Raw genomic sequence first — 15,000 nt, forward strand, 5'->3', positions numbered from 1 at the left:
ACCTAAGTACTAACCCTTAACTCCTAACTACTAACCCCTAACCATAACCTAACTCTGAGCCTCGAATCCTAGCTCCATCACCTATCCCTGAACCCTTAACTCCTATCTCCTAAACCCTAACCATAACCTCACTGATCCTCGTACAGTAGCTCGATCTCATGTATTACTCCAAATCCCTATCCCTTAATGCCTATCTCCTGCCTCTAATTCCTAACCTCTAAACCTCTAACATGACATCCCCCTCACACTTGAACCCTTGTGCTGTCTCCTAAACACTGAACCGAGTTCCATTTTTAGAAAGCAATAACAGTTTAGAATGTAAAGCCTCAAACTACCGTGGAGCTTTAGGTATAAAAGCTACACACAAGTGATCCATAAATATTATAGTACAATGAACGGTTCTGACACGTTGTTCCCCTGCGTCTCAAAGCAAATATCCCGAGACTATTTCTCTCTTGCTTACTCAAAAAGGTAATGCATCTTCATCGACCGTGTGATCGATATTCATTGAGTGTTTCGGTCTCTTCTCCTCCCAGGCCTACTTTGTGTCTCTCTTCAACCGCTTTGACTGCTTTGTGGTGGGGGGGGGGATCCTGGAGACCATCCTGGTGGAGACAAAGATCATGTCCCCGCTTGGCATTTCCGTCCTGCGCTGCGTACGACTCCTGCGGATCTTTAAGATAACCAGGTAGCTGACGGTGTGTGTGTGTACGTGTGTGTGTGTGTGTGTGTGTGTGTGTGTGTGTGTGTGTGTGTGTGTGTGTGGTGTGTGTGTGTGTGTGTGTGTGTGTACGTGTGCATATACTTGTGCAACCTTGACTTTTATATCCGCCAAGCCGCCCCCACAGGCTTAAACATTAGTGTACTCTGTTTATATTAGATGTGTTTATGCACAGTATAAAATCCCACACACACAGACACACACACACAAACACACACACTGCCCAAAGGAATGGATGCATGGGCAGTAGCTATAGGACATTCATTATAATTGAACACAAAGTCTTTTGAACGCACGCCTAAGTCAGGAGAAAGTCAAGCTGAAATGTAATGCATGATGAGCTTTCCTTTGTGTTGTGTGGGTGACAAAGTCAGCAGATATCAAAGTCACGGTGGAGCGTCGTCACTCTAAAGTCCCCAGAATACGCCGGCAGACACAAAACCTTTCTTTCTCTGACCTTTCATTGCACATTGACCGATATTATCCAAGAGGCTTTGTAGGGGAAAGAACAAACCAATAGGATCAAGATATAATTTTTTTCAATTTGTATATCTTTTTTTATTTTACCACTGTCTTTTTTATTCCCCATCTGGGATCAATAAAGTATGTAAGGGATAAGCTACTACGGGCCGTCCCGTTATTGGAGAACAATGTAACGCGGCTCAGGCAAGGCTGAGATTGCTTACCACTAGGGATGCACCGAATATTCGGCCACGAAAATAATACACTGAACATTTTTATTTTTGATTAAAAAGTAAATAAAAATAAAAATGTTTTACTCATTTATTTAAAGTCACATTGTTCTTAAATTCTTGCTATAAGGTCTGATGGAATGTTAGAAAACGTTCAGTATTAAATAAATATTTTGCATCAAATTTGTAATTGATTTTTTGTATTGAAAAGCAAGACAAAAAAGTTTAGAAAGGACATTTAATTGTTTGATTTATGCAATGGTGAAAAATTAAAGCAAAATGAATGAAAAACAGCAAAAGCCACATTCGGTATTCGGTTTCGGCTTTCGGCCAAGAATTTTCTTTTCGGTGCATCCCTACTTACCACCGAAGAAGTGTTCAAAGTGATTTACTGTTAAGGCCGAGGCATCCCGTCATTGTAAATGTGCAAACCCATTGAACACTATGGGCCAATCAGGATCAAGTATTCAACAGGGCACACACTGCCACTTTTTCATTTCACTGCATTACTTGTACATGTATGTGACCAATAAAACTCCTGAACTTGACCTTGCCGTGGTTTAACTCGCCTTCATCACAGACATTGTCCTCCCTGTGTGTATTCTAATCCTCATCGCCCCTTGCCCCTCAGATACTGGAACTCTCTGTCCAACCTGGTGGCGTCGCTGCTGAACTCGGTCCGCTCCATCGCGTCCCTGCTGCTGCTGCTCTTCCTCTTCATCATCATCTTCTCCCTGCTCGGCATGCAGCTGTTTGGCGGGAAGTTCAACTTTGACATCACGCGCCGCAGCACCTTCGACAACTTCCCCCAGTCCCTGCTCACCGTGTTCCAGGTACGCTGGGGGAGGACCTCAGTCTGTCGGCCCACGGGCCAGGGTGAGGGGGTCTTGGTACTGAATGCTGGCTGGCAGAGGGGAACGGAATGCGGAGTCCCCCCCCCCCCCGCCGCCCGGCTAGTGTTTACAACCAAGATGGACGCTGGTGGACTCACACTAGCGGAGTCATGGACGTTCTATTTTGGCAATTTTTGCCATCGGGATACTCTGTATAGCTATAGAATAACACCTGATTTGTTCACCATAACCAAAACATTTTAAATTTGAACAAAAACAATTACATCTTTCTTTTTTGTGTATGGATCCCAAATTAATTTTCATCTATCGTTTTTTTTTTTTTTCTACATTTTTTGTAGTGATCTAAGATATAGTAAAAAGCCCCTGCTTGTCCAGGCTAGGGTCAATAGGAGTGTGTTGTGATCAGTGATCACCTGGGTTGGATGTTCCTCACAGATCGTCCCCCCTGCTCACCCAGGTTATGGTCAATAAGTGTTGTGATCAGTGATCCCCTGGGTTGGATGCTCCCCACAGATCCTCATCGCCCAGGCTATGGTCCATCAGAGTGTGTTGTGATCAGTGGTCCCCTGTGTTTGATGATCCTCCAGATCCTGACGGGAGAGGACTGGAACCTGGTGATGTACGACGGCATCATGGCGTACGGCGGCCCGTCCTTCCCCGGGATGCTGGTCTGCATCTACTTCATCATCCTCTTCATCTGCGGAAACTGTATCCTGCCACGACACAGACACCCACACACACACACACGCACACACGCACACACGCACACACACACACACACACACACACACACATCTGATGATGACCGCTGTCAATAACGAGGAAACAATAGCGAAATAATGATGTGCACTTAGTAGATGTAAAAAAGATCTGTTCTAAAGGTTTTTTAAACAGGTCATACGTATGAAGATGTTTGACCAAACATTGTCAATAACAGTATTCAATATTAGATTACACTTGAAGTGTAAATACACAGGTGCTGTGTAATAATCATTTAAGACAACATGTAAGGGGACCACATGTTTTCTTCACAGTTGTTAATAGTGAGTTCCACCCCTGGGGTGACGGTAGGACTAATCTTAGACGGCGCAGTCCTACTCTGTTAAAGCAGAACTTCTTGGTGGAGCTAGCACAGAGCCTAAACCGAAGTAAACTCATTTGCGTGAGTGGACGAGGCTTTCAGTGTATTCCTACAGCGACCGAGTACACAGCGTTTGATTTAAAACCTATATAGACACCTTTCTACAGTTTACAACTGTTGGCTGAGTTTCTGTCCGCCGTCAATAGTAATAAAGCACTTACAGGGTCCTGCTTACAGCAACATGGTTGGTCGAAACAAATATCTTGCGAAGCAAAGGGAACACTGTGTTCACCCCAATTTGAGCTAGACTGCCATCAGACTTTCCATAATTCCCTGAAGACTGATTAGTGAGACTGGAGTTAGGCTCTTCCAAATCGTCACTGCGTATTCAGTTGGCTACATGGGCCATTCAGACACTAATTACAAGGACACTGTTATGCATTTGTTACCAAATATTAGAGTATTGCATTTTGATGTGGAGGGGAAAATTAATGCAGCGTTTGTGATGATTTCAAAGGTTAGTGTTTCAGCCAATGGTTGGTAGTCGGCATGATGGTGATTGGTCCACCTCTTCCTTAACCCCGCCCCCCCGTTGAACAGACATCCTGCTGAACGTCTTCTTGGCCATCGCTGTCGACAACCTGGCGGACGCCGAGAGTCTGACCTCGGCCCAGAAGGAGGAAGAGGAGGAGAAGGAGAGGAAGAAACTGGCCAGGTAAATCAGTGGTGCATTGTAGTGTAATCCATTGTGATGTGTCATTTAGTGTGCAGTAGGGCTTTGACTTTTGCCCAAAAATAATATTCGAAGTTCATTTGTTTATTAATATTAATATTAGAATATATTCGTATATTTATTTAAAATATTTTTACCATTACATTTGTTTACCGCGTTGCTATGGTTACCGGTCTTGCGTGTTCCAACGGTTTATTAGGTTTCTAATAAATCGCTGTCTAATCAATACTTCATTCATTGCCTCTTCCGTGGTCATTACAATATCATGAATAGACTGCGTCGGGTTCTCCACCGTCTCTCCCTCTTGGCCTGCCCATAACAGGTTCGAATATTAAGGGCTGCCTAATATTTGTTTGAATTTTGATTTATTTTTTGATATTCGAATTATATTCGAATAACGAAGTGCGGAGTCAAAGCCCTAGTGTGCAGTGTGGTACAGTGTAGTTTAGGGTAGTTTAGTGTATTGTGGTGTAGTGTGTAGTGTAGTGTAGTGTGTTGCGGTGTAGTGTGGGGTAGTTTCGGTCAAGTGTGTAGTGAGGTGTGAAAATAGTACAATAGATACAGAAAAGGGATGACATGCCTTGCATATTACAAAGGCCTCTGGTTGAAGCGCTCTGGCCGATATCCGATACATCCTACAGTAAACTGCAGTGACCTCACTTTACTGTAGTTAGCTGCCACTTGAGTATGTGTGTTTGTGTGTGTTTAGGGGTCCATCTTTCCACTTCCAGCAAGATAGAGTACACTGTGATGTATTCATCAATGAAAGGGGATGTTATCGTACCGCTAGTGTGAATTATAAAATGCTACCCCTTGGTAGGTATTGATTTCAGCCTAAAGTGTGATGGAGAACAGCCATTTGCCTTCGCGCTATCGTCTCTTTTCGATCCAACAGGGCTCACCCGCCCGTCCGTGTCTGACTGGCTGCCAAACATCAAGCTACTGTTTATGTTTCTCTTCAAGAGGGCCGCAATGATGACCGCACAACAGCTGTGTCTCCATTGCGAGAAGGCGTCCTGTAACCTTGATGCATGTGATGTTAGGTAGCTGCGTGGTGAAGGAGCTTCACGGAGGGAGGCAGCCTCACCGGGTCGCATAGCGTCTCGTGACCAAGTGAAAAAGGCCCAGTGCGCGTCTGTTTTTGTATATGTGTAAGATAAGAATGTGCTTTGTTGATTCCGGACGGGGAGTTTGCATGCCACAGCACAGGAAAGCAGAAGAATAAAGAAGAGAATCAAAGACGACACAACTACAAAAAATAGACACAAAGTATGTCTATAATAATAATAATGAATAATTCATTGAATTTATTTAGCGCTTTTCTAGACACTCAAAGACGCCTACAGTGAAGGGGGGGGGGGACCTCACTAACCACCACCAGTATGTAGCACCCATTTGGGTGATGCACGGCAGCCAATCGGCGCCAGAACGCTCACCACACACCAGCGTGAGGTGGAGAGTGAGGGATGAGGTGGAGAGAGGGAAAAGAACATTTAAACACTATCGACCATAATTAAACACTAACGATCACATTTAAACACTCTCGACCACAGTCCACATGCAAACACTATCGACCATATTTAAACACTATGGACCACATGTAAACCCTATCGACCACATGTAAACACTATCGCCCACATTTAAGCACTATGGACCACATTTAAACACTATCGCCCACATTTATATATATTTATATATATATATATTTATATATATTTATATACCAAAGCAGACACAAATAGAAATGTGGCAGCATAATTGAATGCAAACATTATCAACAATAGGATAAAAATAAGCTAATAGTGGCAATAGGAGAGAGTAGTCTAACATTTTCCTTGAACAGTCAGAGAATTACAGACCTGGGCTATTCTTCACCTATCTCCTTAGACATTACGGATTGTATATGCGGTACTGGGTCCGATCCGGGACAAGTACAGTAGGCTATAGTTACATTTACATTTAGGGCATTTAGCAGACGCTTTTATCCAAAGCGACTTACAATAAGTACATTTGTCACAAGAAGTGCATCAATATATCGCTGTCGGTACAGAAAGGATGTTCATAGAACCAAGTGCAAGTACAACAATCGCTAGGCTAAAAACACAATACAAAACAATACAATACAGTGTACAATGGTGGCCAGAAGGGGGAGGGTGGCTATGCAGTGTCGAGGTGAGTCTTGAGTCTTTTTCGGAAGATTGTGAGCGACTCTGCGGTCCTGAGAGCGGCAGGGAGCTCGTTCCACCACTGAGGTCCCAAAACCGAGAAAAGTTGTGACTTTGCTGATCGACCTTTGCTAGCTCTTAGCGATGGCAGTGCCAGACGTCCAGCTGAGGTAGTTGAGCGGAGGGATCGAGCTGGGGTGTGTGCCTTAGCAATGCTTGGAGGTAGGCAGGGGCAGTTCCATCGACAGCCTTGTATGCCAGTACCATCGTCTTAAATTTGATGCGAGCTACTACAGGGAGCCAGTGGAGGTCCCGGAAGAGGGGGGTCACATGGGAGAACTTCGGTAGGTTGAACACGAGGCGCGCTGCCGCATTCTGGATGCGCTTCAAAGGTTTAATCGCAGAGGCAGGAAGTCCAGCCAGGAGTGAGTTGCAGTAGTCGAGGCGGGATACGCAGTTCCCAGCAGGATACACACTCCCTCCGATTTATCTCCTCCAGGACGGCGAGCCCAGAGAAGCGCAAAGTGAACGAGAAGCCGCCACTGAAGGAGGAGAAGAAGGAGAAGAAGAAGGAGAAGATAGAGCTCAAGTCCATCACGTCTGACGGAGAGACCAACACCGCCACTAAGGTAGACGCACACGCACACACACACACACACACACACACACACACACACACACACACACACACACACACACACACACACACACACACACTCACTAATATTCACATTAACATACACACACTCACACACAAACACACGCACATACACACACACACACACACACACACACACACACACACACACACACACACACACACACACACATGCTAATATTCACATTCACACGCACACACACACACACACACACACACTAATATTCACATTCACATACCCACACGCACGCACGCACGCACGCACGCACGCACGCACGCACGCACGCACGCACGCACACACACACACACACACACACACACACACACACACACACACACACACACACAAACATTCACGTTCGCATACATCTACACACTACCTATCAGAATGTGTTGCAGAGGTGCGTTAAGTTGTGTGATTCAGTATTAACATGCACTTAGAGTGTTCGACTTTTAAACCAACTGCCAGTTTCTACCAGTCTGAGGAACCTTCACACGTCCTCACCTAAAATATATTCCAATCCGGGCTTCGACACAGACAAACTCACACATCCACTACCACTCTGAATGTATTCATTGGTGCCCGGAGAACAATATGTCAGCAGTTCAATGAACGGAATATTCAGCCAGTCACTGCATGAATACATTAAAGTTTAAGTAAAAGTCTTAGCAATAGAACTCGGAGGTAAAATAACTCTTTTACGGTTTTGAAATGATTGACTCATTGGGTTTGGGAGTGGAGCAGTAGCAGGTGTGAGGGACGTACGTCGTCAAACATTGTCAGAGCGCACGTCACCCTCTCTCCAGCTGGGGGGCTCAGCCAACGGAAAAGCACCACTCTGGAGAAGTGTTTTCAGCCAGAAGTAGCGAACCCCTCATATCTTACAAATGATTTCCCCTGTTTAATATTTTTTGGTAAATAATAACAGCTGAATGTTTGGGAAAAGTTAGGCGAGATCGAAATGGAATGGTTTCAGCAGTGATTCTGTAGGTTTACCTTTAAAGAGGTGTTCTCCATTGTTGCAGATCAACATGGACGTCTACGTTGGGGACGAGACTGAGGGGAAGAACCCCTACCCAGCCAATGACTACATCACTAAAGGTAAACACACACCGAACGCACCAATGAGTACATAGCTGAAGGTGAACACACACAAGACCAACCAATGACTACATCACTAAAGGTAAACACACACTGAACGCACCAATGAGTGCATAGCTAAAGGTGATCACACACTAGACCCACCAATGACTACATCGCTAAAGGTAAACGCACACTAGACCAACCAATGACTACATCGCTAAAGGTAAAGACACACTAGACCAACCAATGACAACGTCACTAACGGTAAACACACAATAAACTGACCAATGTCTGCACAGATAAAGGTAGAGACACACTAGACCAACCAATGACCACATCACTCAAGGCTAAAACACACTAATAGATGTACAAGTGGCGACTACTATATGACCGACCACTAATCTCTCCCCCCCCCCCCCAGTGGGCGAGGAGGAGGAGGAGGAGCCGGAGATGCCGGTTGGCCCTCGGCCGCGGCCCCTGTCCGACGTCCAGCTGAAGGAGAAGGCCATCCCCATGCCGGAGGCCCGCGCCTTCTTCGTCTTCAGCCACACCAACAAGTAGGGAAACGCAGTCCCTCTCTCTCTCTCTCTCTCTCGCTCTCGCTCTCGCTCTCTCTCTCTCCTTCTCTCTCTCTCTCTCTTTCGGTCTCTCTCTCCATCTTCAGCTGCCAAAAACGAGTGTAATAATTAAGAAATCCCCCCCCCCCCGCAGGTTCAGGCTGCTGTGCCACCAGATTGTGAACCACAACGTGTTCACCAACCTCATCCTCTTCTTCATCCTGCTGAGCAGCATCAGTCTGGCTGCAGAGGACCCCGTGCAGAACGACTCCTTCAGGAACCAGGTCACACACACACACACACACGCGCACGCACACACGCACGCACGCACGGACACACACACTCACACAAACACACGGGCACACATACACGCACGCACACACACACATACATACACGCACACACGCACGGACACACACACACGGACACACACACACACACACACACACACACACACACACACACACACACACACACACACACACACACACACAGACACACGCACGCACGCACGCACGCACGCACACACACATACATACACGCACACACGCACAGACACACACACACACACATACACACACACACAAACACACACACACACATGGACACATGCACATGCACAGGCATACATACACAGGCACACACACATGTATACACACGCAGAAAACACGCGCAGAAAACACGTGCATGCAAACGCAAACACACACACCCACATGGGACCATGGACTTTCACACACACATGCATACACACGCACAAACACACGCATGCAAAGGCACAGACACAAACACACGTCATGGACACATGCATATGGACATACACATACACACACAAACACACACACATGAAGCTGTGCAGCTGAGCTGCGTATTGTGCATTAATTGGATTAGAGCCGACTTGGATGTATAGCGGTTCTAAGAGTGACTGATGGCAGTTTTGCTCAGTGCTGTTATACTGTACTTATATACTTAACTCTGTCATTCTCTTCACGGTAAAGGCTTAAAGTGAGAGCCTCTTTCATTGACCTCACTTGACTTAATTAATCAGTTTCCAACCACTCAAAGGATTGTTTCTAACCATGACGGCAATCATGGCAAAGCGCAGTGTACTTGAAAGCCCTTGGATTTTATTAAAAAACCGAGCAGAAATTTACAATTGTAGACATATCCAGCAGGATACTATGCATTAAATGCATTTTTCGATTATCTCAACTTCTAACCTCTATCAAATTATACTTTCAGAATAATCTCATGGTCGGCTTATTTAATTTTTTTGCGTCAACCTAAAGCTGGGCTAACTTCAGCTTCCTAAATTAGCGTGAGTGCTGAGCTGTGACACTTTGTTCTCTGCTTAAAGATCCTGGGCTATGCAGACCACGTGTTCACCGGCCTCTTCACCATAGAGATCCTCCTGAAGGTACGAGACCGCCTGTCGCCGCTGAGACGGCAGAAGGACGAGCTCTTCTTTAACCACCGTCTACTGTGCAGCCCCTCTTAATGGATAACCTTTGACCTCTGCAGATGACAGCCTACGGGGCCTTCCTCCACAAAGGCTCCTTCTGCAGGAACTACTTCAACATCCTGGACCTGGTGGTGGTCAGTGTGTCCCTCATATCGTCTGGGATACAGTGAGTAGACCTGCTACGCACACGCACACGATGATAGTGATGATGATGACGAAGACGATGATAATAGTGATGATGATGATGATGACGTGACGATGATAATAGTGATGATGATGATGATGATGACGTGACGATGATAATAGTGATGATGATGATGAAGATGATGACGATGATAATAGATGATAATAGTGATGATGATGATAATGATAATAGTGATGATGATGATGATGATGATAGTGATGATGATGATGAGGATGATGATGATAATAGTGATGATGATGACGAAGACGATGATAATAGTGATGATGATGATGATGATAGTGATGATGATGATGATGATGATGACGATGACAATTATAATAGTGATGATGATAATGGTGATGATGATGATGATGATTATAGTGATGATGATGATGATTATAGTGATGATGATGATGATGATGATGGTTCTGGTGGTCTTGGTGATGAAGATGAAGATAAAGGTGACGATAATGGACCATTATTTCTTTATGGAGGTGAAATCCATCTCTCACATTGGTTTTAACTCCGATACTGGATCACACTACTGACGCACTGAACACATGAGAGTGCAGGGGGGGCGTGGCCGAGGTCGTCCAATGGGGTTGGGCGTTGGAGGCCAGCCCACAGATCTGTATTTTCCACCCTGCCACTCAAAGTTCAAACAATTTGAACTTTGATCCCGGCTTACGCTGAGACCTGTCGAAGCGCATCCAATCAGATCGCAGCTTTGTTTGACGTTCTAACACCATCAGAAAGTAATCCAAATAACTGTTTTTCAGTGTCTCAGAGTTTTGTGAGCTATGTAGCACAGCCCTTTATTCTTCCAACCTCCAGTCCAGTACTTTGCTCAAAGCTCATTGATGCCTTAATGACACGCCGCGAAGGGACGAGATCTCAGAGACCGGCATGGTGAATGATGTCGTCCATGTTGCCTGTTTATCATGCCTCTTCTCAACCTCCATGCGTACATACTGTGCGTTCACACCAAAAGCGAAGCAAATATTTTAAACACGTGCAAACATGTTTGATCGCGCAAACTTCAAAACGCTTGCGCAAATGTATTGGTGGTTATCGGAGAAGAAAGGGCTCTCTTGTGAACGCCAACGTTTCTTTCCGCCTGTTCATTCTCAGCCCTGGCCGAGATAACCCCCACTACGAGTCTTCACTTGTTGTGGAAGAACGGTGACGTCAGAGAACCCAACGTCGTTGTTTAGGGTCCATAATATCATCCGGAGGAGCACATAACTTTTGGCCGTGATATTTGATGTTATATTATATTATATTATATAGATATTATATTATATTATTTAGATAATAAAGAGGTCCGGGAGTCCGCAAACTGCAACAATTACTTCCTCCTCAATTCTGCTGTTCAATCTGATTTCGGGCAGAAAATTAACCTCTATTCAAGTCTTTGCGTAGTTTTTTTTGTATTCGCGCCGTGCCTTCATTTTTGGTCTGATCGCACCTATACTTTTTTCATCGTTTCATGCTGTTTATTATTGTTGCCTTCTTTCTTTGTTTATCATTGTTACAATCTTTGTCTTCCAAAGCTGATGTCCTAACATGCTGCTCATGACATTATGATTTCTGACGTTTAACGCGCTTTACCACACTCTCTATCTCTGACGCCCGGTAGACTAGACTCTCCAATGTAAGTGTGCGCTACAGTCCGTGTTGATCACTTCCTTCCACTGTGCAGATGAAAGCCTTTACCTCTCTATTCCTCTGTCTTTGTGGGAGAGTTTGGAGCATTGTTAGTGAACGAACACACGGTTCTCCTCCTCACACAGACATCACAGGTGACAACAGACTGAGATCTATGAGTCATAAATCAGTTTCGATCAAATTTCACAGAGAAAACAGATTTCACAAGATGCCGGTTTCCAAGAGTGGAAATTTTGCCTTTTTACCTTCAAACAAGTTTTGTACAAAATAAATAAAGTTTATGTATAAATGAATTGTATTTTCAATCAAACTTGTTGTCAGTAAATGATGCAGTCTGTTAAAATACAAGGTACTGAATAATCGTCATTCTCTTATATCTGGTTGAAGGAGGCCGTGGTGAACGAATGCTTACACAACTTTAAACTCTCATCGTAATGCCACCACACAGCTGACGTGATGTGATTCCTCCCAGTTAATGTGGGGCGTATGTAGGATAATTGCTAAAGTATCAATCTCAAATAATCTTTCCAATAATCCGACCATCAGTATAACAATCTATAGATCTGCAATTACATTGATAACTCATGTCTATGGAGGGGGTGGAAGGGACGGTGAATATGTTTATTTATTCTTAACTGATTGATTTGAATGATTGATTCGAGAAGGGTACTTACAGTATTTGTTGTATCCCACACACAGTCCCATTCAACAAACTTCTAAATTAAGACAGATAGACATCTACAAGCGCTTCCTTTATCTCGTGTCTATACCTTTGTTTGTTCCCTCCCTGTTACATAACATCTTACTGGTATTTTTAATTTCTATATATCCTAGTTAGTTACTCGAGCTCCTGCTTGCCACAAATTGTCTAATCAGCTTGTGGCTATTGGAGCTGTTCTGTTTAGGGAAACACAGATTCCATGTATCAACGTTAACTTCTAAATACCAAATGTCAACGTAGTCATTCACACAACATTAAACACCAGTTGTTCAAATAACCCTGAAATGTTAGTTTTATATTTGATGCTAAAACTTCATTTCTAAAAGGTCACACTTCCTAGCTTTGGCCTAGACCGGCAAAATATGTTTATAAAAATAAAAAAGGCAGATTTTTTCCTTGATTGCCAATTTACTTTTTTAAGGTTTGTCTCTGTGTTGTGTCGTTAAGTAGTCTAGCTGTGTGTGTCCTTTTATATTTTGTGTCTTGTGTTTCAAACACCCATTCCTTCCCCTAAATGTCCTTACCTTCCCTTCTCTCCGCGAGTGCCCAGGCCAGCCCTTCACAGGGGTATGTTGTCCCGTAACCATGACGTCAGGTCTTTGTGATGATGTAATGGTGGTTTCATCCCGGAGACTGATCCGGCGTTACAGTCCTCGAGGAGGACTGTCTCTTCCCTGTCTTGTTATCCAGCCAGGCTGAACCTTACACCTGTCTTAATGTTCCTGGGGGTTGTGTATTATCAGGTGTATTCCCCCCAACCCCCTACACCACTCCAGGATGTCTTGAAATGTGTGTGTATTTCTATGTGTGTGTGGTTGTGCGTTTGTGTCTTTTTGTGTGTTGTTGTGGTTAATACTGTGTGTGTGTGTGCGTGTGTGTGTGTGTCCAGATCCAGTGCCATCAATGTGGTGAAGATCCTGAGGGTCCTACGAGTTCTGAGACCCCTGAGAGCCATCAACAGAGCCAAGGGGCTGAAGGTGAGGAGACACACGCACACACACGCACACACACACACACACACACACACACACACACACACACACACACACACACACACACACACACACACGCACACACACGCGCGCGCGCACACGCACGCACACACACGCGCCCGCGCACACGCACGCACGCACGCACGCACGCACGCACGCACACACACACACACACTAGCACGCAGGCAAGCACACACACTTATTTCTTTAAAGATCTGCAGGAGGTGTATGCAGCGCAGGACACAAACACATACACGCACACACACACACACACACACACACACTGGCACTCAGGCATGCAAGCACACACGCACACACACAATACTTAAGTCCCATGTACATTGTATATACATTTAACCGTCAGCATACCTCATTAACCACTCACTCACCCACCTCATATCCTCGGAGGCTAACGTCCCGTCCCCCCTCTGCGTGTGTCCTCCAGCACGTGGTTCAGTGCGTCTTCGTCGCCATCAGGACCATCGGCAACATCGTCATCGTCACCTCACTGCTGCAGTTCATGTTCGCCTGCATAGGAGTGCAGCTGTTCAAGGTGAGACCGGGGGGTGAGACAGGGTGGGACCGGGGGGGAGACAGGGGAGGGAGACGGGGTGAGACAGGGGAGGGAGACAGGGGAGGGAGACGGGGTGAGACAGGGGAGGGACACGGGGTGAGACAGGGGAGGGAGGCGGGGTGAGACAGGGGAGGGAGACAGGGTGAGACGGGGGGGTGAGACGGGACACGAGGTGAGACGGGACACGAGGTGAGACCGGGGAGGGAGACAGGGGAGGGCGAAGGGGTGAGATAGGGGAGGGAGACGGGGTGAGACAGGGGAGGGAGACAAGGGAGGGAGACGGGGTGAGATAGGGGAGGGAGACGGGGTGAGACAGGGGAGGGAGACAGGGGAGGGAGACGGGGTGAGATGGGGGGGTGAGACAGGGACACGAGGTGAGACGGGGGGGGGAGACAGGGGAGGGAGACGGGGTGAGATAGGGGAGGGAGACGGGGTGAGACAGGGGAGGGAGACGGGGTGAGACGGGACACGAGGTGAGACAGGCGAGGGACACGGGGTGAGACAGGCGAGGGACACGGGGTGAGACGGGGGAGGGAGACGGGGTGAGACAGCGGGGAGTCGTAGGACGTCGAGGGCCGGGTTCCCACTGCTGTATGTGCGGAAAGAAATGGAGACGGAAACGCAGAAAATCATGAGAAATTGTTGTTTAGATTGAAACAGAAACAACCTCGTGGATGGTTTAGTATTTAGTTGTTTGCTTAATCTCAGTCACAGTCCTCAATGGTGTTGCTTCGCCTGAACCGAGCAATCAGTGAAAGTACACTTAGCGGGACTGTGCAGTCATGCGTTTCGGCTTCGACGATAAAATGAACAAACCGTCGTTCTGAACGTCCTCTCCTGTGTGTGTTTTATATCCG

General features: G+C 45.9%; 1 protein-coding gene across 1 annotated transcript in view; it reads left to right on the plus strand.

The window, feature by feature from the left end:
* Window positions 1–15,000, plus strand: part of cacna1c (calcium channel, voltage-dependent, L type, alpha 1C subunit) — a gene marked incomplete in the record, with an annotated part of 131,843 nt that overhangs the window by 82,940 nt on the left and 33,903 nt on the right. Inside the window, 12 exon segments of the mRNA XM_030342543.1 lie at window positions 537–688; window positions 2,045–2,246; window positions 2,855–2,975; window positions 3,949–4,063; window positions 6,746–6,875; window positions 7,931–8,006; window positions 8,410–8,545; window positions 8,700–8,829; window positions 9,900–9,959; window positions 10,064–10,170; window positions 13,467–13,554; window positions 14,015–14,122. Coding sequence (XP_030198403.1) covers window positions 537–688; window positions 2,045–2,246; window positions 2,855–2,975; window positions 3,949–4,063; window positions 6,746–6,875; window positions 7,931–8,006; window positions 8,410–8,545; window positions 8,700–8,829; window positions 9,900–9,959; window positions 10,064–10,170; window positions 13,467–13,554; window positions 14,015–14,122 — 1,425 coding nt within the window.

The sequence above is a fragment of the Gadus morhua genome, chromosome 19, assembly GCF_902167405.1.
Source record: "Gadus morhua chromosome 19, gadMor3.0, whole genome shotgun sequence".
Lineage (NCBI taxonomy): Eukaryota > Metazoa > Chordata > Actinopteri > Gadiformes > Gadidae > Gadus > Gadus morhua.